Consider the following 27,321-nt stretch of genomic DNA (forward strand, 5'->3'; position numbering starts at 1 on the left):
CACCGAGTATCTCTATCCTTCTTTCAAAAACGCGAATACGATCTTCTGTCTCTTACAAACTGGAAAATTATTGAAAAATAGATTCTTCGGTAGGTACTGCCCCAGTGGATTCATCGCAAACTATACTGTTAGCCTGTAGTTTCCTGTTTTATTTCGTTTACCGTTACACCTTAGACAAGGAAAGAGACTCAGCCAGCCTTTTTACACACCAGCTCTGTTGCCACATCTAAGAAATTTCTAGTTAGTCATAAAATTTAAATGATTCTTTCTTTGTAAATATTTATAGGTCTGAAATATAATATTTCAATGAACGGTGGTATTTACGTTGTTTGAAACAACTTTTTTGTAGTTTGATATAATGTAACTACTGTCATTTGATTTTTTTCAATACCTATGTATTGTATTACATGAATTGATCGGATTCCAACTTTGTGTTTATCGTTTTATTCAAGAGTATATTCATTTAAATCCTTGATTGAATTAGAATACATATTGTATAAATAAATATTTCTTGTAATTCTTAACGAATTTCGAAACATAATATGCCCACAATAATTATTATTAGTTGCTTTGTATTACACTTATAGAAGGCTTTTCTTGTTATATGTCGTCATATCTACCTTTATTTAAGGGCATATTTTATATAAGGCTTTGACAATAAAGACGGTTGGGACACCGTTTCTAATTAACATATTATGTATCTGTTAATTAATTTAGTTCAGTTTTTCAATTTTTAGTTAACGTTATTTTTAAGAAGGGCAAGGTTAAATTAACAATAGAAACAAAATACGCATAAAAAAACATGAACGTTGGACAAACACCTGTTTCCGATACATTCACAGTTAGGTCTGGATCCCGCGTATGAAAAAAAAGATTATTAATAGCAAGCTGAAAATTTGTTAAAAGCTTAAGGGTGTCTAGTCGGATAATCTTTGATATATGGAAACACTGTAACAGGGGCAGTTTTAATTGTGGAACAGGTTACAAATTTGGAACGGTCAGACCACGAAAACGGCACATATATTTTGTCCGACAGAACAGACTTAAACTCTCCGAACAGAGATTAAACTCTCATGCAAAAATCAGACTGCTATTTATCACCTGTCATAATTCCTCTCATTTGACATATTCTACATGTTCTACTCATTAAAACGCCCATATTGGTGATAAATAGCAGTCTGATTTTTGCATGAGAGTTTAATCTCTGTTCGGAGAGTTTAAGTCTGTTCTGTCGGACAAAATACATGTGCCGTTTTCGTGGTATGACTGTTCCAAATTTTTAACCTGTTTCACAATTAAAACTTCCTCTGTTCCAGTGTTCCCATATATCAAAGTTTGTCCGACTAGACACTCTTAAGCTATTAACAAATTTTCAGCTTGCTATTAATCAACTTTTTTTTCATACGCGGGATCCAGACCTAAGTGATATTATTGTAAAGCTTTTAGAAGAATATATTAAACTTTATTGCCATTAAACTTTAGTCCAATTTACTGTACCTGGATAATTAGCGTGTATTTTAAATAAAATGTTTTTAGGTGCCATCCTTGATTGAAATATAATATTATACAAAGGAGTTTAAAAGGAGTAAAAAATAAAAGTACTGTACGTGGTTTACATTTAATAAATTTATACCTACGTATTGGATATTGACGTTGATTGAAATAACAACTGAAATTAATGCTTGGTCGAGAACACAATAAAAGAAATGAACTTTGTATGACATTTTAGGATCCAACATCTGTTCGTCTGTTTTTACGTTCGTAAGCGAACAGCCTGCTTTTATTCCGACTCCGTAACTGTGTGGCTGGTTGTAAACTGGGCTCCGCATCATGGTACAATAAAGCTTCAATTAAGCTTGGGAAAGTTATTGTACCATGGCTCCGCATCCAGTTTCTCTACAGTTTCATTGGCTGTAGTAATAACATCATTAAATTTGCTATCTATTCGAAACTAGAGCGAGAATTGTTTTAAGGGCGTAGACGTAAAATTTCGCATCAATGTGTTTTAAATGAATTAACAATTTTTTTCGAATCCTGAGAAAACTAATAAGTATTCTTGAAAAATTTAAACGCTGAGTGAAAGATTACATTATTACCGAGGGCCGAAAGTCCATTAGAATAACCGAAATGTTTCATTTGAATGAGATATTTAAAACTAAAAATCACTTCTATGACGTTTATTAAAATAAACAAATAAACATCATATAAGTTTTTAGGGACTTTCGGCCCTTGGTAATAATGCAATCTTTCATTCTGGGTTTAAATTTTTCAAAAATACCTATTAGTTTTCTCAGGATTTGAAAAAAATTAATGAATTTAAAACACATTGGAGCGAAATTTTACCTACGCCCTTAACTCTTCTAAAGCATTTAGCATATTCATTGTTTTTGATCGTAAACTTTTGCTGACGAAGTTAACTTTCATCAGAACTTCATACCATAAATGTGGACTGAGCATATAAATGTAAATGTTGGTATTTTATCTCCTAAACATCTAGCTTGATATTTTGAATCAAGATCAAAATCCGAATGTGTTATATCACATAAAGCATCATTATTTCTGTCAAATTGTTGTACAATGGCTTTAAAGCATAAATTCTGCTGGACCGGTGGCTGCATGTCTTTACAGGATTTTTCTTAAGGTTGTTCTGAAACTATTTTCTTGTGGCATTTTTGTAATTAACTATTTTTGATGGTAAATAAGCCACAATTTTACTAAAAAAATAATAAAATAAAATATTAATAAAATATATTTTTTAGTAAAATTGTGGCTTATTTCCCGTAAAAAATAGTTAATAATTAGGATTTTTCTTGTTTATGCAGATTGTATACATCAATACGTAATGTAGGCAAACTTCAAAGGCCTACTTTCCTTTGAAGTTGAGATATACGGAGTGGCAAGGTCGGTAAATGGGTAAGTGTTGTTGTGACCTGCGTAAAATTTTTGTACCAACTCTAGTGGCGCCCCTTAATTGCTGGCGCCTGTGTGCGCCGCACACATTGCACACGTGGACGGCGCGGCCCTGGGTATATGTATAGTATATAGTACCCAAAAAAACCATTTGTAACCTGGCTGCTCAAGTGTTCCGAACATGGCATATTTTTGCCTTATTTCCCTGGCGTATAAGTAAAAGATTTGGACTACAAGAAAATATATCAAAAACTAAATTTATGGTCATCAGCAAAAATAAAATTAGAGGCGCCCAACTGGTTATCAAGAATACACCAGGGGACTGAGTTAATATACCAGTATACAGTATAGTATACCTATCTTGGAACAATAGTAAACGAACAATGGGACCACTCACAAGAAATAAAATGTAAAATAGAGAAGGCTCGGAATGCATTAAATAACATGGCAAAACTCTTTAAAATCCACAACCTTAAACTGGAGATAAAAGTAAGGCTCCTACGATGTTATATCTTTTTAATATTATACTACTGAGTTGAATCCTGGACACTCACTAAAGCGATGGAGAAAAAACTTGAAACCTTCGAGATGTGACTATACAGACGAATCATAAGGATATCATGGACGGACAAGATAACCAACGAGACCGTATTACGAAGAATGGGAAAAGAAAGAGAGGTGATGTACACCATTAAAAGGAGAAAGTTAGTATATATCGTTAAAAAGTTCGAAAGTTAGTATAACACATAATGAGAAACGGCACCAAATACAGATTACTGACGGTAATACTTCAAGGCAAAGTATTCGGAAGCGAGAAATTGGAAGAAGAAGAATATCATGGTTAAAGAACCTGAGGAAATGGTTCTCCACAACAACTAATCTATTTAAAGCATCAGTTAATAAAATCATTAGAGCCAGAATGATCGTCAATATTCTAAACGAATAGGCACAAAAAGAAGAAGATTCGTTTCTATAATCTAAGTTTAAATCCATTATTGTGAAAATATAGTACATATTGTATAGGTAAATATTTCCAAAGCAAAGTCTTTCGCACATCTGGTTTTATTTTAATTCTAAAGCGAACCTCAGCCCGGCAATAAATCACCAGCCAGGACCACTACCCTTCATATAACGGTATTTAAGAAAGATGTTTGCTAGGACATAGTCGAGTTTGTATTGTCGCCCCCGTTAGGTAAATTATTCCAATTCGAAATTTTTGCACAAACTTACTCAAAAAGAGGTCCTTATAACAAATCCACAGGGTGAGAGACGGTACCATAATCGAAAAATTGTTTAAACAATAATTTTTGTTAAACAAATTCACAAAAATAATTTTTTAGATCATTTGGGCCATTCTGAGCAAAAAAGGTATAGTTTTGGATCCCGCGTACCAAAAAAAAGTTGATTAATAGCAAGTTGAAATTTGATCATAGCTTAAGAGTGTCTAGTCGGACAAACTTTGATGCATGGGAACACTGGAACAGGGGAAGTTTTAATCGTGGAACAGGTTAAAAATTTGGAGCGTTAGACTACGAAAACATCCCATCTATTTTGTCGGACAGAACTTCCAATTGATTTGTTACCCTTTTATTAAACTCTCATGCAAATATCAGACTGCTATTTATCACCAACTGGGCATTTTAAGTCCGACACGTAGAATATGTCAAATAACAGGAATTACGTTGGTGATAAATAGCAGTCTGATTTTTGCATTAGAGTTCAATGAAAACGTAACAAATCAATTGAAAGTTCTATCCGACAAAATACAGTTTTCGTAGCCTGACGGTCCAAATCTTTAACCTGAACCACTATTAAAACTTCTCCTGTTCCAATGTTCCCATACATCAAAGTTTGTCCGACTAGACACCGTTAAGCTATTCACACATTTTCAGCTTGCTATTAATCAACTTTTTTGGTACGCGGGATCCAGACCTAGTAACTTGTGATTTTTCTCTAAAATTGATTGTTGTCGAGTTATCCGCGATTTAAAATTTGAAAAATGCGAAAATGGCCATTTTCAATGTTTAATAACTCGGTTAAATATAATTATTAGAGAGCGGAATATATGTAACACAACATTACCAAAATATGCGCATATATATGCATTACTTTAACTACAAATATGCAGGTATTTTTTCTAAATTTGTCTAAATATGCAAATGCATATTAAAAATACTCAAAAATAAAACAATATATTAAATATAAACATTTATGTTTAAAAAATTCAACCTACATTTATGTTTAATACATATTTATTTTTCACATAAAAACAAATGAAATGACACAAAAACTGATATTATAATTAAATTAAGAATCTAAATTATAGTATGAATTTATAATCAAATATTTTTCAAAATTTTCAACTAGCAACTTTTGCCTTCTATCACTAAAAACGTGTTTGGACACAGAAAAAGTTCGTTCTACATCTACTGATGTTATAGGACAATATTTAAAAAATGAAATGTGAAAATGAATGTAACTTACGATTTTGGAACAGGCCTTGCAAAATACTTTGTCTCCACTTAACTTTAACTCGGGAAAACACTTTATCCAAGCGCTTTTTTTAATGGTAGACATATTTAAATTTAATATATACCAATCACTTCAAAAACACTAAATACGATACAACGTTTACTTTAAACAAATGTTGGCCGGAAACTGACAAAATAAATATTAGACCCTTAAAAGCAGGTAGGTACCTACGACTTGCTACGCTAATAAAATAATATTTTTCTGGGAACACCCATAATTGTTAAATTCAGGTAGTAATGGGAAAGTCCAGATAGATAATAATGAGCCATAGATAGATAAATAACGAGCTCGTTCATATCGAAGTTATAAAATTCCAACTAAGAGAGGAAAATTTTAAACTTTTATATAATTTATTTTTAAAATATGCAAAATAAATCGTGTTTAGCTTAAATATGCAATGTTGTGTTTGTTGTCTGAAAATAGCATCTATATGCACTTTGCATATATTCCGCTCTCTAATAATTATTATGAAAGTCGGAAAGTGACCTAATCAAAGTTTAAAACCCCCTCTACAAGATCATAAAGAAATTGTTGTCATTATGTTATTACTAAGCTGTCATTTTTAATTATTAACAATGGGCGCTAAGCGCATATTAGGCGGCCTTCAATGGTGATTGCGAAAGAGATGCACCATTCCAGCCGTCCAATGGAGCATCTCACTCGCACTCACATTGACGGCCGCGCCGCCTCAATACACGCTTAAAGCTCATTGTTGATAATTAAAAATAACATCTTAGTAATGAAATAATGACAAACATTTCTTCAGGATCTTGTAGAGGGGACTTTAATCTTTGGGTAATTTGGTCAGTTTCTGACTTTCATAATGATTACTTTTAACCGAGTTATTAACCCTTGAAAATGGTTATTTTAGCTTTTTCAAATTTTAAATCGCGTATAACTCAACAACAATCAATTTTAGAGAAAAATAACAAGACACCTTTTTTGCTGAGAATGACCCAAAGAATCTAAAAAAAATTGTTCGAAGTGAAAAAAAATATTTTTGTGAATTTGTTTAAAAAAAATTTTTAAACAATTTTCCGACCGCGGTACCGCCCGGTACCCTGTGGATTTGTTATAAGGATCTCTTTTTGAGTAAATTTGTGCAAAATAATCGAAAAGGAATAATTTACATAACGGAGGTGACTATACAGCTTGGACTAATAAATATTTTCGATACCGAATATTACCAAAACATTTAGAAATGGCAACGCTGTCGATTGTAGCGTTTTGTGGTCAAATCCAAAAATAATACAAGTAGAATTTTATACAAATTTCTTTGTCGTTCTAAGGGTTAGAGATTCACATATCTGCTCACTAGATGGCTTTTGGCCTGCCATCTATGAGGCGAATATAGCAGAGGTTTCGTTTTCTTTCGTAACATGAGATATCTTCTCCAATACCTCAATCAACGCTGATACTTAGTTTATTATTAAACATTTTTTTTCTGTCTTTGTAGGTGTTCCAAAGGGCCTTGACTGGTGTGAAACAGAACCGTGCATGCGGCACGGAACCTGTCTTAGTAAACAAGACACCTACACATGTTTGTGCAACCCACGATATTCTGGCAAAAATTGTGAAATAGATTTAGGAAATCCATGTGACAAAATCCCGCCAATATGCAAAAACTCTGCAGTCAACTGCACCTCTGACCAATCAGGAGATTTTACGTGCACTTGCAGCCCTGGTTTCACAGGAAAAAGATGCGAAACTAAACTCAAGACACAGCCCTTGTGCAAAAACAAAGCTTGTTTGAACGGCGGTATCTGCGACGTCAATCCTGATACTGAAGAGACTTACTGCCGATGTAAAGAAGGCTTCGAGGGCGAAAATTGCGAAATCGATCAAGACGAATGTCTTTCTAATCCCTGCTTGAACGACGGAATCTGCTTGGACAGTTATAATAATTTTACTTGTGATTGCAATCACACCGGATACGAAGGAAGAATTTGCGACAAAGATGTCAACGAGTGCAAATTGAATCCATGTTCTAGTCAAGGAACGTGCTTTAACACTTATGGTTCGTATTTGTGCCAGTGTTTACCAGGGTTTGGAGGCAGGAATTGTAGAAGTGTAAGTAAAAATGCAATTGTAACAATAAATTTTTGTCTCTATAAGGTTTGACCTATTTATGAACTGTAGAACTGTTTTAATAACGGTATTAATTGGTTTTTACCAATACTATTATCATACACTTTAGGAACTCTAACAAGGGAACATCCAAAATTAACACAAGGTTCAATAGTGTGCTTTCAAATAAGACAGACAAAGACGTCTTTAATTTCGGTAACAGCTCTACACTGCTCGTTTCAAAAACGTTACTTCTCTGTTGAGCCGAGCCGGTTTGCGCTTTTCATTCTACTGAATTTGGTCTATTTTTCTTCAAAATTGTCTTGTATTCTGTTAGCACTCAATCTTTTTCTAGGTCAACTTAAGTTTCCTCTTTTGATTGGTGACTTATCTCGTGCTATTCTATTTTTTGCTATTAAGAGGGATTTAAATTTTATTACTCTGTCTTTAGTATTCTTCTTGTGGTCTGGTGGAAGAATCACCTTGTCCTATTCTCGACCACCTCCCTCAGTGGTGTGTACTGAAGTATTGCTTAGAAGGAGGCCCTTAGAACTAGGTCTTGCCATGTGGATCCTTCAATCAATCTGTAACGTGCCGTTTCTGTTCTCTCGAGTTTCGTCCAGTTGGTCTCTACCGATGACCTCCATACTGGGACTGTATATAACATCACAGCTGTAACGTAGACTTGGTATAATTGAATCTTTGTGGGCTGCGATAGAGGGCTGGTCTTGAAAATATAAGGTTGAATTAGTCTCTCCTCCACTGAAGCTTTTTTCTTGCCTTCTTGGATGTTCCTGGTGAAATTTATTTTTGTGTTGAGGTGGACTCCGAGGTACTTGACGATTTTTTCTGATTGGATTCTGTTTCTCCTCATTGTTAGTTCTACCTCTGGTGGTTTTTGTTGCTGCGTAAAGATAAATTGAGTCTTCTCCGTTGTTTATTTTTATTTTCCATTTTTCCGTGTAGTCTGATATTCTTCATAAGTGGTTTTCTAATCTCTCAACTATTCCTCTGCCTTCTTTGGCCGCGGGATAGATTCGCGTATCATCCGCGTAGAACGTTGTATTTGTTTTGGCATCAATGGGAAAGTGCTGCCTTGACTTCTTGAACTGTTTGCATCCTGGACAGCTTTTGGTCAGCTGAAACCCGAAAAATTCTGTTAGTTAAATATGCGTTACAATTATAGACCAAGTAATGAGGGTCTAGTTCTGTTCATCTTGTTTTAACTGTTATTGCTATGTATGCCACTGTTAAAATTATGTAACATGTTTGAGTTGTCAAATATAAAAAAACATAGATATTGATCTTATGACGAATATCACACTCAGTATATTCTCCAATCGACCAAAAACGTGGTAGAGTATTTTCTGGGAACAAGAAAACACAAGATTATGATCAATTTTTTTCTTCTATTTTATTTACGGATGAAAAATCTTCCTTCCTTAATGCTAAGTAAAATGCAAACAGAGTATATTTGTCTACAGAGAATAAACATTTAAATATAAAGTATGAACAAAATTTTCCCAGAAATGAAATGTTAAATGTAAATTAAATGACAACAGAAATTAATAAAACAGAATAATGTTTTTCCTAGCAGAGTAATAATTGACGATTTAGAACTGGAAGATGTGGACACCTTCTATCTAGTCGCTGTTGGCCAAAGATAACAACGTCAGCGAAGAAATTAAAAGAAGAATAGTGCTTTCTAATAAGTGATACTATGGCTTGAGAAGACAGATTGTTGAAATGAAGACCAGAAGAAGACCCAGAAAAATTAGTGACCGTTTATAATACATTAATTAACAAATGAAGCAGAAACGTGCTCAAGCAAGAACCGCTTAAATGTTTCGAGCGAAAAATCCTAGGTTTGTGGCGCAGCCGTTGCAACTTTGAGTTGCAAGAGGAAGGTGCAACAGCCAGAAAAGTTTTAGACCGAAGAGGACCGATTTGGATCCAGAGGAAGACGGAGACTTAGGTATCAATATAACTTAGAGGACGTTTTAAAATCTATTGCCTTTATTCCATGGAGAAGAGAAAGAGACAGGGGTGAACGGAATTAGAGAACGGAAAATTCTGAAAAAGGCTTTGACTCATATAGAGCTGTGATCTCACTGATGATGATGATAATGTTTTATCTGCCTTCCTAAATTTATAACTACATTTTAGGAATATTTGGTTTCACTACGATGGTTGTCATGCGCATAATTCGGCCCATTGTATTTCTTGTATATTCATTCCTTGAAATTCCAACCCTGTATATTAGGCTGGAACGAAAGGATAGGAAAAAAATTTTTGTTTCAAAGAACTTTCTAATAGCACTCGAAAGTTGCCTTTTTATGTCTACAATAAAACTACAAAATATTTTTATTCTAGGTTTACATCTTGAGGTGCCGCAAAAGCATTGAAAAGATAGGTTTTTAACAAAAAAATACAGAAATTTTCAAATATTTTATATATTTAACTTGGTGCCATAGCTAACATTTCTTAGTCATATTATCTTCATCATCATCTTGGTGCTACAGCCCTTAGAGGGCCTCGACCTTCTCAAGCTTTCTACGCCATTCTGTTTTGTCCCTTGCTTGCATTTTCCAGTTGCCGACTCCGATCTTCTCGGCATCCTGTGTTACCCCGTCCATCCACCTCAGCTTTGGTCTACCCCGTCTTCTCATTCCCACGGGTTGCGCTGTTAGAATCTTTTTTATCATGTTCGATTCAGGGGCCCGGGCTACATGTCCTGCCCACTGCAGGCGGTTTCGCTTAATTATAGTGATAATATCTTTTCCACCAAACGTATGATTGTAGATATTCTGCAGTTCAAAGTTATATCTACGCCTCCATATTCCGTTCTCACAGGCCGCTCCGAATATCTTACGTAGCACCTTTCTTTCAAAAATCGACAGAGCGGATTCATCAGTTTTAGTTAGCGTCCATGCCTCTGATCCATATGTGAGAACGGGGACTATCAATGTTCTATACAGCCTTATACGAGTTTTTTGAGACAGACGTTTGTTAGCTAAGTACTTTGATAGACTATGATAACACCTGTTTGCAATTATTATTCGTCTTTTTATTTCCTCTGATGTGTTATTATTGGGGTTAACCGATGTCCCTAGATATATGAACTCTTTGACCGCTTCGAAGTTTTGGTCATTGATGATTAGATCTGCGTCAATATTTCCAGCTCTTGTGTTTGTGTTAGTCGCCATGAATTTTGTTTTATTTCGATTTATATGTAACCCCACTTGTTCTGCTGCTGCTACTAGCTCGATTAGGATTTCCGCAGTTCTCGCTCTGGTTCTTGTTATAATGTCCACGTCGTCTGCATATGCTAGAATTTGGACAGATCTATTGAATATTGTTCCCCTGCTATCTATATTAGCGTCTCGTACGACTTTTTCTAATGCTACATTAAAAAGTTGACACGCCAGCGCATCTCCCTGCCTTAACCCCCTATGTATTTCAAATGGGGTTGACGAGTCGTTTTGAATTTTTACTGCTGATATCATCTTCGCCATTGTCACTTTTATCATGCATATGCTTTTTTTTTGGAATTCCTAACTCATTCATAGCGTTGTAGAGACTTGGTCTTAATACACTGTCATAAGCAGCTTTAAAATCGACAAAAATATGGTACATATCTGTGTTAAACTCTTGCGCTTTTTCCAGGATCTGTCGTAGTGTAAAGATCTGGTTAATGGTTGAACGTCCACGTCTGAATCCTGCCTGATATTCTCCTAGAAACGTTTCGGTCTAAGGCTTCAATCTCTCGTGCAAAATGTTTGACAATATCTTGTATGCTGTATTTAGGAGAGTTATTCCGCGGTAATTATTGCATTCCAGTTAGTTTCCCTTTTTGTGTAACGGGCATATTAAGCCTAAGCTCCATTCTTCAGGCATTTGCTCCTCAGACCAAATTTTACAAACAATTTCTCGCATCACCTTGGTGAGCTGCTCTCCACCGTGCTTAAATAACTCTGCTGGGATGCCATCGCTGCCTGGGGATTTGTGGTTTCTTAGTTTTTTTATAGATATTTTCACTTCTTCTACCGAGGGGGGTTCCACGAGTTCCTCATTTCGGTATTCCAGCTCTATATTGTTAGTAGGTTCCCCTTCCAGTAACTCTTGAAAGTGCTCTACCCATCGTAACAGGATATCCTCTTTGTTGGTAAGTAAGTTACCTTCCTTATCATTACAATAGTTGATTCTCGGTTTGAATTCTTTTCTAATAATATTTATTTGATGATAGAACTTTCTTGTTTCTCCGTGACTCATATGGCTTTCGAGCCGTTCTAATATGTCATTTTCCGAGTCTCGTTTCTTTTTTTCGGTGTATATTTTTTCTTAGTCATATATTGTTTATAATAACAGTTAACATTGCTATCATTGCTATATGTACACATTGCTATAAGATTTCTTTAGCTACAATATTCCTCTTGAGACTCAAAACATTGTTTTTTGTCTTAAACTTGGGCATAATCTTTTGGAAAGCAATATTTGCTCTAGCAAAGGCATTTCTTGCTTCTAGACTACAGACACTAAGAGATGACTTAGTCACGAGCTTTATGACTCTTTCCACTGCCTGTGTATGACACTGAAAACACTGAAAATCCACATACTGCACCTGACAACTAGGGTCTCTTACTTCACTTATTATATACTTTAAGTCCTCGTCAGTTATATGTTTTGTCATAGGAGGTTCAGTGATTCTTTCTTCCGTCCAGTTAATTATATCAATGTAGTCATTGGCATTAAAGTTAAGCTTCGGGACAACAAAGTTCCTTACACCATTTATGAGTTCCGATCTTGCCTTCAAAAGTTGCCGTAGACCTAGCTCTCTTATGTGTTTTCTTTTGTCACATACCATGGAAAAAAACTATTTTCTGGGCGAGAGAAGTAATCATTCCTTTGAATTACTGGATCAGTTATTTGGAGATGTTCCTCACAAAGATAACGCGAAAATTTGATGAGTCCCCATAGATGTTTTATTCCATTTACACAAGATGGTTTTAGTTTGATATGAGACAAGACTGGGGCATATACCTTCATCACATACATAGTTAAAGTTTTCAGATTATCTGAAGGATTCTCTGTTGCAACATATAACCGAAGAATGTGATTGGCCAACGTAAGCCATCGTGAATGAGCTAATTTCCCAGAGGTTTTTAAAGAAAGATCAGAATGGCATACGCCACTGGAGATTGCTTTGCACATTTCAAGTAAATATTTTCGATCTGTGCTTAGGTCATCCTTAATCTCTAGAATAGGGAGGTTGTTTTGTATGGGAGCGAAATTAACCACAGAAAGCTGGTTACAGATTTTAAGTTCTTTACTTAAACCTCTTCAAATTCATTAGGGTTTTTAGTTATTCCATCCAATGTACAAAACAAATGACGCAAAGGCAATTCATTGGTATGGAACAAACAAATCAGCCACTGCAGCGGCATATTTAGGTTTTTTTCTATTAAATCAATTACACCATTGTTATCACCGGTGATAGTGGCAGTTCCATCACATCCGACAGCTGTTATATTGGAAATGTTCAAAGGATTGTCACCTTGAAAATGCCCTACTATGATATCTTTTATAGCTTCACCTGTTCCGGAAGCAAGAGTTGTATGCCCTAGAAAGGTTGATCCAGGTTCCTCTACTATTGAAATGTGCTCTTCTAGTATAGTCTTTTTGTAAAATGTGTGCCCTCGTTTTTCTTGATTAATTGTTTTGTCTTTTCTTCCATCAAAGAATAACCCCGCGTTTTTCCAATTTAAGTGAAGCTAATTTCTGTGGCTTTTGTACGTTTTTTTAACCGTGCTCGACGTATTTTTATCCTATCAATTACCATAATTTTATTATCTTCCATAATAATGCCAACATCTTGTACAGCACGGGTGATTGCTGCTGCTATTCTGTCTGAGACACCAGTCCTGTCACAGATAGAAGCTACTGTTGGCAGTTTTACTCGCATTTGTTTAGTTATACTTAAAGAACTTGAGGGCTTTTTAGAATTATAAATAAATTCTTGCTCGTAACTTTGATCATAATCATCAGCATGTAACACATGTAATATTCACAGCTGTGTTACCATCAGCTACTGATTATTGTCTGTAATTCAAATGCTGGTGTACTAGTTTTTGCCTCCTTTCCTCCCTCGTTGCCAGAACCTTTGAAATTATCTTGTCATCTCTACCAATACATATTTTTCTCACGTCTTGGCTTTCATCTGCTACTAAGATTGTTAAATTATATTAAGGTATGAAATAAATATTTACTACTAAATATTTCTTTAAATGTGGAATTCTAGTTCAAACTTTGTCAGTTTTAGTAAAAATAAATATTGGATTGTTGTAAGTTAAAACTAAAATTATCTTTAAAGAGTAGTTGTAGAGTGTGTATTTATCATTTAAAATAGGAATTAAGACATTACAATAGCTATTTTTGACCAAAATAAAATCATCAAAATTCGCAAAAAACTAAAAATTCTAATTTTCAACCCTTTTCCGGCACCTCTAAAAATATTTTGTTTTGAAAAATATTTTATTTGTGGCTTAACAATGGCTACAGGCAACTTTTTATCGCTATTACACTTTGAAATTATAAAAACATTTTTTTCGTTCCACCTACTGTATATTTAATATGACATTTTCTGATTTTAGGTAATCGACGAATGTCTATCAAAACCGTGCCTAAACAACGGAATGTGTGTCAGCCACGGCGACAGATACGAATGCAGATGCATCAACGGTTACTTGGGCACCAACTGTGAGATAGAACCCGGCGGCCAGCTACGTCAATGCGATTCAAACTCTTGCCCCTTCTATGCGGAATGCAAAGAAGTACCAGGCGGAGGGTCAGTGTGCGTCTGCAAACCGGAGAATCCAGGAGAATACCCAGACTGCAATACGTCCACTGTATGCTCCAGGAATCCATGTTTGAACGGCGGTACTTGTACGCCCTACAAGGGCTCGTTTAATTGTACTTGCCCCAATGGCTTCTCGGGTGAGTACTTCACTATTTTGTGTCATTTTTGCTTCAGCATTCTGTAAATATTTATATAGAAAGCATTTTATTCTTAGACGCAATATTTCACTGACGAAAACAATTAACCGCCCACCTTGTATTTCTTTCAATTTGCAGAAATTGTCAATCTTGGACACATTTTATGAAAGATAGGGTGAAAATTACCTTTGAGGAAAAGGAAACAATAAAATTATTGAAAATAAGTTGTTTATCAATGGATGGATGCTTAGCAAAAATCCACTATTTAAATATCTTCGAAAGAAAATTCAAACAAAGATAATTTTGAAAATCATAGTCTAATTAAAAAAAATATATGAGTATTTATATTGGGTGTCGCCGCCTCTGGCTCTTATGACTTCTTGGAGCCGGTTCGGCAATCCATGCATGATATTCTGGATATCCGATTGGGGGATATTGTGCCACTTCTCTACCGTAGCCTTCTTGAGCTCTTGGAGGGATGTAGGGGATAGTACTCTTGCTCTTATCGGTTTTTGAGTTGTCTCAAATGTGTTCAATTGTTCAACTTTAAAACAATGTTTAAACTTTTTGTTTCTTATTGCACATTCTTGTTTATCTCCGGCCAAGTTGGTCCATTCTTTTTATAAGAAGTCGATTTTCAAAATTATTTGCATTTTCTTTTATAAACGTCTCTGAATAAGGCTCCACCCTAATAAACTACCAATATTGTATTTAATAAATTCCCACATTCCCACAACAGAAAATGCCAAACTGTGAATCGAAACGCTCCGCCCCGGTCTGTGTGTGCACTGCACAAATCCTCAATGTTTTAAGATAGGAGAATCGTTGTGTCACGGATTAAAGATCTCTCTTTCTTCTATAGGGTTACTGTGTAGTGACTGGGTTCAATTTGAATTCTGCACTTGCCACGTGCATCTAGCGTAGCTGTGTTGTAGTGCAAATAAATTATATGATTAATAAAGTTATATTTTAATGATACTATGATATTTATGAGATTTAAGAAAAAATATTTTAATGATACTATAATATTTGAGATTTTTAAAAATCTGTATTTTAATGAAATTTGATTGGGTGTTCACTGCACAAGTGAACCAATGGAGAAACCGCCCCTGTCCCGACCTCATTATGGTACTCACGTGAATCTTCCGGTATGTGAACGTGCATTGTCATGCATTAATCTAAAGTTTTCACCAACGAACGGTGCGAAAGGCATGACATGGTCTTAACCTTCGGATGACCAAGGGGGGTAAATTTGTATGTTTTTCTTTAATAAATTCAAAAGTATTTTCAATTTTTAACTCATTATTTTTTTATTTGACTTTAATATCATTCTACATATCCTCATATTTTCAAATAAAAAAAATTACCTATATTTTACGAATAAAAAATATATTCTGAAGTGGATGTTTAGTAAAATACCGTCTATTATGTGGAATTCCAAGTAGTTTTACACTGCGCGTTATCAAAATCTATTTTTAGACTGTGGTGCCTCTTATGTACAGTTACGATCATTGAATAGTTTACAGGCTTACGTATCTAGGAGCCGATTTTGTTAAATTTTATCTTGTTTAAACGCACCTTTTACGTCAAAGTGACGTTACCAGTGGTGTGCCTAGAATAGGTTGATTAAAATTAAAAATCAAAATAATATAAATATATTTTATAAAATTTAACAACAATGCCAAGGTCCATTAGTTGTCGAGGCATTAAGCTGAATAAAAAAATTAACAAAATTGAAAGCATACCAAGAAGATTTTTAGAGGAGTTTGATATCGTTTTATTTTATTTTTCAACACGCGAAATTTTTGACAAGTATTGACTTTTTGATATTTTTTGACATTGAAATTTATCAGATCCGTACGACACTGCAATTTTACAATATTACAATATAAAAATTAAGGTGTAAACTATTCAGTGATCGTAACTGTACAAGTCATGACATTCCTGTCTGCTACAATTAGTCATTATTATTATTTCCTGGCGTATATTATTATAGTTTCTTAGTATTTTGTGTACATATAAGATTTGGCCCGCAAATATCTTACTGAGGATGAGTTACAGGAAATTGTTACTGCTAGCGATTTTTATGATGATATAGATCATGAAATAGTATCAGAAAACGAGGATGTAGTGTTAGATGAAGATTTAAATGCTGAAAACATTCATTCCAGGTCATTTTTGACCTGGGGTCATTTTTTACCCCCGTTGGTCATCCGTGTAACATAAAAAGGTTGGTCATCGGAAGGTTAACGAACTTCTTTCACGTATCTTTGAGCATTCACACTGCCTCTATCGAACCCAATAATATCAGTACGAGTTTCGTAGGAGATACTTCCCCAAATCATTATTGATCCTCGGTAAGCCACTGTTTCGGTTGTAATGCATGGAACAAACCTTTAATTGTGACGCCTTTAGACATGCTAACGTCCATCTGGACATCTTAGAGCTATTCTGTCCTCGTCTGAGAACAGTATGTGCTTCCGTCCCGCCATAATCCAGTCAGCATATTCTCGCGCAAAACCAAGTCTAGCTCTACGGTGTTGTGAGAGCAGTTGTGGGGCGCGAGCTGGACGGAAAACCCTCAAATTTCTTTCTGCCAGTCTTCTTATAATGGTACTCAGTCACTCAGACTAACATTTCTCACCACAAAATGATGCGTACGAGCTTCAGGAGTGGTGCAAACGCGATTTCTCAACGCTTTGCTGACAACGAAGTGGTCATCTCGAATTGCAGTGCAGGCCGGCACACAGTCACGATCTTAATTAAATTTTCTTCGAAGATTTCTTAACTGTGGTGGATTTTTGCGAAGCATCTTTTGATAAACGACTTTTTTTTTAATACTTTTATTGTTTTCTTTTCCCCAAAGATAGTTTTCACTGTATGTTTCATGAGATGTGGTACAAGAATGACAGTTTCTGTAAATGGAAGGAAATACAAGGTGGGCGGTTAATTGTGCCAGCGAGTGTAAAAGAATTTGATTTTTAGACACAATATCGTGATAGTTAAAAAAACTTGTGCTTTCGATATGAATATTTACCAATGCACAACAATGTACTGTATGTTTGCATTTCATTCTTAATCATTTGCCGTTCTATTTCCCTTTGCATGCTGCTTCCTACTAACCTAAAGGCCCTGCATGCGATAGGGCCTATCGGTGTAAGCCTGGAATGTGTAAAAATGGTGGAATTTGCATTGACCTGCTTACTCATTTCGTGTGCGTTTGTCCCAAAAGTTGGAAGGGAATTTTTTGTAGCACTCAATCACAATGCATCACACGCCCCTGTTTGCATGGTGTTTCTTGTAAAGATTATGTGAGTATGTTGATTCGTAGAGTGAATATGAACATAAAAAAATATCACAAGTTTCACGGAATATCAGAGTTTTCGTAATACACTAGCGATTATGCTCGTGGGGAACTTGCATAAAATTTTAAATTCGAAAAAAATGTTATAGTTATAAATCACAACAGAACATAATTTAAAACATGTATCAAAGATAAAAAAGTTTTGTTTGTCTTTCGTTTGGCCCCTAAAGACGATTAAAAATTCAAATTATACCAGCCAGCCCAAAACGCGTCGTGACGTCATCGGGTTATATGTTTACATTTTGCACCAACAAAGTAAACAAAATTGTATATAATTTTAAATTAGACATTATAGACGTCAGTAAAAAATACAGTTATGTGACGTTACAAGTGAAGACCTTGGGACCAGAAGGGGACAAGCCACAATTTCGTCAAAAATGAGTTAAAGTAGAAATCGCACACTCTAAGACCATATTAATGTCACAAATAGAAAATTTCAGCTTTTTTCTCATAGATGGCGCCGCTGTAGTAAGTCCCGTTGTGTCACCATTACTTTATATTGCAACAGAAGGAGACAAGCCACAGTAGTAATCAACATGGCGGCGGAACATTCCGGTGCATGTAAACGGAAAATAGATTTTGATGAGTTTGATTCTGAAACAAAGTGACCAAAACCCATTTTTAAATAAAAGCGAAGATGACAAAGACTACAGTTCATTTTTTAGAATATATTTTTTTTGTACAAAAGGGGATAAGCCACATATTTTTTTCAAAAAATGTTAAAAAACTCAAAATCCGTTAAATAAACAATTGTCTTACTTTACTTGTGTATTTAATAACATATTTCCAAACGATTTTGGACCTTACTTCCGAGAGAAAAATGGAAAAATTGGATTTCAGGATCTGAAAATAAGTTTAAAATTGTGTTTTCTCCAAAATAATCTTTTGTGGCATGTCCCCTACTGGTCCCAAGGTCTTCAAGTGTTTGTGATCGTTTGAACTATTCATAGAAAATTTGTACTTTTACAAAATGGTTTTATTTTCCATAGTAAATCTTCTTTCCTTTCCTTCAATAACTATATCAAAGTCCAAACTCAACAAACTAGTATATATTATTACAATAACATACGATAAATGTCATTAGAATATAAATATTTTTCCTTTATTCCGTGACGACGAGCTGGCCAAATACCCAACTAGGTGGAGGCCAATAAACTAAAGAAGAAGAATATACCTAAATATAACCATAAACGGAACCATATAGTTAAACTATGTGACGTCACGGGCCGTTTGAACTATTTTAAAATACAGAAGACTTTAAATTTGTACTTCTAAGTTATTATTAGTTTTTGAAGCGTGAAATTTCGGAAATCTCATTTTTATACAAAACTGAACCTTATTATTATGTAATAAAAAAATGTGCAAGTTCCCTATTGCCATTTGCAGTCACTCCACTCAATATTTTCAAGTTTTTTTCTTAATAAAGTAAACAATATTTTTACTGTCAATTTCGCGAAAAATTTAATTACTGATGAATCATCAAATATTTAGAGTAAGAATGTTTGAATCATCAACGAAAAACCAACGAATATATTGTATATTCGTTGGTAAAACGACACGTAAAGTAGACAAAAGAGTCAATTTACTCCAGTTAAAGGGGAGTCCGTTATAAAAAATGTAAACGTTTCATTTGTAATTATAATAGCAATATATTCTACTAACCTTTTTAAGAGCGAACAGTAGCGATCAACAGGTAGCCACAAACGCGTTCCAAGATTGCGGCTCTAATTTTGAATATTTTGTCGAGATATTTGGCACACATGTTCGTAATATAATAAAGAATGGCGGTACAGAGCCCAATTTCAGAAATATGTTAGTATGTGGAAATTACTCTACAACTAAATAAAATATTGAAAAAAGGAGCCTGTACCGCCATTAAGAAAGACAAAAAAATACACTTTCTTCAAATAAATTTTTTTATCGCATGCCTAGATTTTGTGTAATCTTGGAACTACTAAAAATCGGTTTTTTTATAACAAGAAATCGAACATCACTGACTTGGCAACATTTCGCGCCTATGTGTATAAAAATTATTGTTTTTGATAGTATAAACGTCACTGTCAGTGACGAATTACCGACGCACTGTTGCCACACTTTTGAAAGTTCGCAGAACTTTCGCAATATTGGACCGCGTTTGTTGACACCTGTTGATCGCTACTGTATCACCTTAACGTTAGTTGTTAATAAATTGCTAATATACAGGGTGTCCAGAAACTCTACCGACAAACGAAGACAGGAGATTCTTCAGATAATTTTAAGATAATTTAACCCAATTCACTTAGTCCGAAACAGAAATTCACAGAAACTCTACCGACAAACGAAGACAGGAGATTCTTCAGATAATTTTAAGATAATTTAACCCAATTCACTTAGTCCGAAAATGCTTCCTAAAGGAGCTAGAGCTCTTTGAAGATGGCGTCTTGTAATTAGTTTTTCTTAAATACCTCCAGAACGCTTCTATTTAGAAAAACAAAAATTGGTACGCGTATTTATTTTCAAGATATAAATCTAATCCATCCATTGCAAATTTCTAGTACCGATCATAGGCGTCCGTTTTGGGTAGGGCAACGGTTATTTTATCGCATAACTTTTTTATCCTTAACTTTTATGTATTTCTGACACTGGATTATTAAATTGTAAAGTATTCTAGTGCTAAAAGGTACTCTTGTTTTAAATCGATAGGACACACCGTTTTCTAGAAAAATCGATTTAACCTAATCTAACCTAATCGATTTAAAAAATTTTCGCCTTAAAAAAAACTGTTTAGAAAGACGAAAACTGGTACATTTATTTATATTCCAGAGATAAATCGATTTTATTAATTGCGAATTTCTGGTACTGGTCATAGGCGTCCGTTTTGGGTAGGTCAACAGTTATTTTATAGCATAATTTTTTTGTTTTGAATTTTTGAGCATTTTTGACACTAGATTATTAAATTATGAGGTATTCGAGTACTAAAAGTTACTCTTACTTTATGTTAGTAAAATACTTCGTTTTTTGTTGAAAAGTTCTTTCAATTTTTTTTCAAATTCCAAAAACGAAAAACTTTCAAATCGATTTTTCTAGAAAACGGGGTGTCCTACCGACTTAAAGCAAGAGTACCTTTTAATACTAGAATACCTCACAATTTAATAATTCGGTGTCAAAAATGCATAAAAGTTAAGGACAAAAAGTTATGCGATAAAACACCCGTTTCTCTGCCCAAAACGGACGCCTATGACCGGTACTAGAAATTTGCAATGGATGGAATCGATTCATCTCTGAAAAGTAAATATGCATACCAATTTTTGTTTTTCTAAATAGAAGCGTTCTGGAGGTATTTAAGAAAAACTAATTTCATGACGCCATCTTCAAAGAGCTCTAGCTCCCTTAAGAAGCATTTTCGGACTAGGTGAATTGGGTTAAATTGTCTTAAAATTATCTGAGGAATCTCCTGTCTTCGTTTGTCGGTAGAGTTTCTGGACACCATGTATATTAAAATTATATTTGTTGTATGTATATTGCAATAAATTGTTAATAAATAGATAACCAAAAGATTGGTGTGTTTTATAATTGCGAAAAAACTGATATTCCAGAAGTTTGAAACGACAATGAACAGTGGGCAGTAAGTTTTGTGTTTATGCGGAGCTTTGTTACATCCTACTAACACCCTAAGGTCACTTATTTTGGTATATTCACAGTTAGGTGGCTACCTCTGCACTTGTTTACCTGGTTGGAGTGGTAAAAACTGCGATGTCAAGTTGGGACTCTGTTCAAGCGAGCCCTGTCTCAATTCGGGACAGTGCTCTGAAAATGGGACGCACTTCACTTGCGTTTGCACCTCTGGGTTTCAAGGTAGTAGTTATAGTTCGTAGTTTAGTCAATAACATTTATCTTTTTTCTTTCATTTGTGTTAACCTATTTCTGAAATAAAATAGTTAGCCCGGTTTCACACACTAAGAATTTGAACGTGCGATTGCTAGAACACACGATGACATTCCAAATGGTAGCTCAAGTAATCCCATGGTAACTTTCACATTACACGGCGACTTCACTGAACGTTCCAAATGCTGTGTAATGTGAAAGTTACCATGGGATTGCTCGAGCCATCATTGAAATGCCATCGTGCGTTTTAGCGACCGCACGTTCAAATTCCTAGTGTGTGAAACTGGGGTTACTTATAATGGTGAATTTTTAGTACTAGATGATGCTAAACTAAAATATCTCTATTGTCAACAGTAAAAAATAACAATATTTACGGTATTTTAAGCAATTATTACTAATAACATAAAAACCAGTCTTTTTATGCTCATCTAATTTATCAAAGTTTGTGTCGTTCATTGTAAAAGCAGATACTCCATATTAAAAAAAAATTTAAAGAACTCATGGGAGTGCCGACAGAAGTGAAAACTTCTTATAGTATATAAATTACAAGCTCAATGCTTTTCCACATCCAAAAAGAAGTGCTATACCTATATTATATAAGCGTTGCGTACATTCTATGCCATTTATGTATACTTACACATAATATACAGGGTGTAACGAAAATACAGGTCTTAAATTGAATCACATATTCTGAGACCAAAAATAGTTCGAATGAACCTAATTTACCTTAGTATAAATATGCACATAAAAAAAGTTACAGCCCTTTGAAGTTACAAAATGAAAATAGATTTTTTCGAATATATCGAAAACTATTAGAGATTTTTTATTGAAAATGGACATGTGGCATTCTTATGGCACGAACATCTTAAAAAAGAATTATAGTGAAATTTGTGCACCCCTTAAAAATTTTATGGGGGTTTTGTTCCCTTAAACCCCCCAAACTTTTGTGTACGTTCCAATTAAATTATTATTGTGGTACCATTAGTTAAATTCAATATTTCTAAAACTTTTTTGCCTCCTAGTATTTTTCCGATAAGGCAGTTTTTATCGAGTTGCGGCTTCTTTTTTAATATGTTTACATACAAATTTTATGGGGGTTTTGTTCCTTTAAACCCCCCAAATGTTTGTGTATGTTCCAATTAAACTTTTACTGCGGTACCATTAGTTAAACACAGTGTTTTTAAAACTTTTTTGCCTCTTTGTATTTTTTCGAGAAGGCACTTTTTATCGAGATGTGACTTCTTTCTTAATATGGTTCAAAATATACCTAAAAATGTAAATCATAAATAAATTTTCATATTATTACCAAGTCTCCATAATCGTACTTAGCCATATACAAAATATTTGGTGGATTTGACAAATATTCAAAATATCTCGATAAAAACTGACTTTTCGAAAAACTACTAAGAGGCAAAAAAGTTTCTAGAACATCGGGTTTAACTAATGGTACTACAATAATAATTAAATTGGAACGTACACAAAAGTTTGGGGGGTTTAAAGGAACAAAACCCCCATAAAATTTTTATGGGGTGTCCAAATTTCACTCTGATTTTTTTTTTAAGATACTACTGCCATAAGAATGCCACATGTCTATTTTCAATAAAAGATCTCTAATAGTTTTCGATATATTGGAAAAAATCGATTTTCATTTTGTAACTTCAAAGGGCTGTAACTTTTTTTATGTGCACTTTGTACTAAGTTAAGTTAGGTTCAATCGAACTATTTTTGGTCCCAGAATATGTGATTAAATTTATGACCTGTATTTTTGTTACACCCTGTATATTATGTACGTACGAAATTTATTTCGGCAATGTGATGACCGTCGCAAACTCAATACTTTTTTCCTATCTAAATAGTGCACAACGTCCCTACAGATGTTTTCACTTTAAAAATTTATTTCGTCAAACAATGACGGTCGGTAATTTAATACTTTTTCCCCATCTAAATAGTGCACAACGTCCCTAAGAAGTTTTCATTTGAAAATTTATTTCGCCGAAGCGATGATGGTCGCTAATACAACACTTATTCCCCATCTAAAAAGTGTATAACGTCCCTAAAGAACTTTTCGCTTCAAAAATGTATTTCGAAGCAATGACGGTCGCGATGACGGTCGATAATTCAATACTTTTTCTCCATCTAAAAAGGGCACAACGTACCTAAAGAAGTTTTCACTTCAAAAATTTAGTTCGTCGAAGCAATAACGGTCGCTAATCAATACCTCTTTCCCATCCAAAAAGTGCACTACGTCCCCAAGGAAGTTTTCATTTGAAAAATTTATTTCGCCAAAGCGATGACTGTCGATAATTCAACACTTTTTCTCCATCTAAAAAGTGTATAACGTCCCTAAAAAAGGTTTCGCCTCAAAAATTTATTTCGTCGAAGCAATGACGGTCGCTAATTTAATACTTTTTTCCCATCGAAAAAGTGCAAAACGTCCCTAAAGAAGTTTTCACTTCAAAAAATTATTTCGTCGAACAAATACCGGTCGCTAATTTAATACTTTTTCCCCATCTAAAAACTGCACAACGTCCCTAAAGAACTTTTCACTTCAAAAATTTATTTCGCTGAAGTGATGACGGTCGCTAATTCAATACTTTTTCCCCATCTAAAAAGTGCACAACGTCGTTAAAGAAGTGTTCACTTCAAAAATGTATTTCGTCGAAGCAATGACGGTCGCTAATTCAATACTTTTTCCCCATCTAAAAAGACCAAAACGTCCCTAAAGAAGTTTTCACTTCACAACATTATTTCGTCGAAGCAATGACGGTCGCGATGACGGTCGCTAATTCAATATTTTTGTATATCTAAAAAGTGCACAACGTCGCTAAAGAAGTTTTCACTTCAAAAATTTATTTCGCAGAAGCAATGGCGGTCGCTAATTCAACACTTTTTCCCCATCTAAAAAGTGCACAACGTCCCTAAAAAAGTTTTCACTTCAAAAATTTATTTCGCCAAGGCGATGACGGTCGCTAATTCAATACTTTTTCCCCATCTAAAAAGTGCACAACGTCCCTAAAGAAATTTTCACTTCAATAATATTAGTATTATTATAATAATACACGTACAAAATTTATTTCGTCGAAGCGATGACAGTCGTGAAATCAATCTTTTTTCCGCATCCCAAAATAGATTTTACATTTATTTTAAATTTAAATACTTTTATACAATTTATGTATACATACTCATAATATAGATACGTACAAAATTTATTTCGCCGAAGAGATGACGGTCGCGATGACGGTCGCGAAATAAATCATTTTTCCGCATCCTAAAATAGGTTTTACATTTATTTTAAATTTAAATACTTCTATACAATTTATATATACATACACATAATATACCTATATATGTACAAAATTTATTTCGCCGACGCGATGACGGTCGCGATGATGGTCGCGAAATCAAACCTTTTTCCCCATCCAAAAATAGGTTTTACATTTATTTTAAATTTAAATGCCTCTACACAATTTATATATTCATACACATAATATATAGCATAAGCGATGACGGTCGCAATGACGGTCGCGATGACGACGGTCGCAATGACGATCGCGATGACGGTCGCCAATTCAATGCTTTTCCCCTATCCAAAAATCGCACAACGTCCCTAAAGAAGTTTTCACTTCAAAAATACATTTTTTGCTTATTGGGATTCTATTTAGTTATGACGTCCTTTATAAAAGGGAATCAGGTTTATGGTTGCGCTGGAGATCAGCGCGTGAGTGGTTTTCCATTGATGTGGACTTTAGAAGCACAGAAAAATTCCGAGCCATCCTCTTCGCTTCAGTTGATCTTCTTAACAGTCTCACTAACGTGAAGTTGTTTCCACCCAACGAAAAGAAAATAAATTATGTGTGGTCCATTTGGAAGAACTCTATGAAATAGGCAATAATCACTAACTACTGGAAACTATATTTAACAGCAAACGCATAGAAATAAAAAGCAAAGGTGACAAGAATAATAAATACAAGGAAATAATTAAAATACATAAACTCAGGGAAGAGACAACGAAAATCAGATAATAAGGAGGAGTTAGAGAAGGAAATGGACAAAATAAGAGAAATGACAGAAATAGTAGAGGACGAATAAGGAATATTTAAAAATGCTATGATAAATATAGCAAAACTAGTATGTAGGACCACGAGAAATAACAGGAAAGAGAAACTGACACCATGGCCGAATGAGGAGGTCTTCTTCTTGTGCCACTCCTATCGGAGATTGGAAATCATCAAAGATATCCTGACCTTTTACAGCTGACCTAAAATGTTTATTGGTGGTGCAGCCAAACCACTCTTTCAATGAGGAGGTAATAATCGAAATAAAAGAAAAGAAGAAGTTGTGGAAGGAACCTACAAGACAAAACGCAACAAAAACATGACACATATAAAATACAGATAATAAGCGTTATATAAATAGTCAAAAATTGGCAAAAGAAAAGTTAAGGAACGTTCGGAGAAAAAATAGAAGAAATCAGTAAAGAAAATGTAATATTGTTTTATAGAATACTAAAAAACCTACAAAGAAACAAAGAAATAAAACTAAAATAATTAATGACCAAAAGAAAGAAAGAAGCTATACAGGAAGAAGAACTAGAGGAAGCAATAGGAAAGATAAAGACAGCGAAAGCTTCTAGAAGCAATGCAATTAGTCCAGAGATGTTTAAATAATATTTAATGTAGGAGAGAAAGCAAAGAGAAGATTATTATACATCCTAACCTAAATCTAATATGGAAGAAACAAATAATCAGTTTGGTCAAATGCAATAATTGCACCAGTGCATAAGAAGGTAAACACAAGATATAGTAATATATATCCATTAAACCAAACATTAAGCGTTTAGGCGTTAACAGACTCAATAAAAGGAACAAATAAAAACTATTTTCTAAGGCAGAAATAAGATGTAACTGTTATGTAATAAACAATAAAAAAGATCATATTGAACGAATGCCCCTATTTCTTTTTATACAATAATTTGCAAAATGTTTATTATCTTAAAATCCATTCAGAATAATATTCTATAACTATAAAATTCACTTTTAGAATGAACGATATATATTTCGTTAAATCTCACATTAACAATAACTGATTTTCTGTAGGTAAAATCTGCCAGACCAATGTCGACGAATGTGCATCCTCTCCATGTCAAAATGGTGGAACGTGCTATGACAAAATCAACGGTTTTGTATGTAACTGCACAGAATCCTGGATGGGGTACACATGTGAAAAACCTTACGATATCTGTGAATTGGGACCTTGTAAAAATAACGCCACTTGTATATCATCTTCGAACAAGAGGGAGTTCACTTGCCGATGCCTATCTGGGTTTGAAGGAGAAACGTGCGAAACAAATATCGATGATTGTGTAGGAAATAAGGTAAGGCATCCTTTCTTTTTTGTTACTTACTTACTTTAACGTGCTCGGACATGTCACTTCATATAATTTCGGCCCAGTATCGGGCTACGTCGGTTCCATATTTATTGGCGAGCCATAAATCTTCGAGGGTACCCCTATGAGGACAGTTTCAGCATGTAAGAAGATGTTTCATACACTTTCTTTCTCCAGTCACAGTTCACATCATATTGGTTTATTT

The 27,321-nt window shown here is 34.4% G+C and overlaps 1 protein-coding gene across 1 annotated transcript in view; it reads left to right on the plus strand.

Annotated features, from left to right (window-relative positions):
• Positions 1–27,321, plus strand: part of LOC114344625 (protein crumbs) — a 220,675-nt gene that overhangs the window by 112,172 nt on the left and 81,182 nt on the right. Inside the window, exons 5-7 of the mRNA XM_050650029.1 lie at positions 6,899–7,512; positions 14,160–14,502; positions 26,827–27,104. Coding sequence (XP_050505986.1) covers positions 6,899–7,512; positions 14,160–14,502; positions 26,827–27,104 — 1,235 coding nt within the window. The remainder of the gene's footprint in view (positions 1–6,898; positions 7,513–14,159; positions 14,503–26,826; positions 27,105–27,321) is intronic.

Source organism: Diabrotica virgifera, chromosome 1 (genome assembly GCF_917563875.1).
Source record: "Diabrotica virgifera virgifera chromosome 1, PGI_DIABVI_V3a".
Lineage (NCBI taxonomy): Eukaryota > Metazoa > Arthropoda > Insecta > Coleoptera > Chrysomelidae > Diabrotica > Diabrotica virgifera.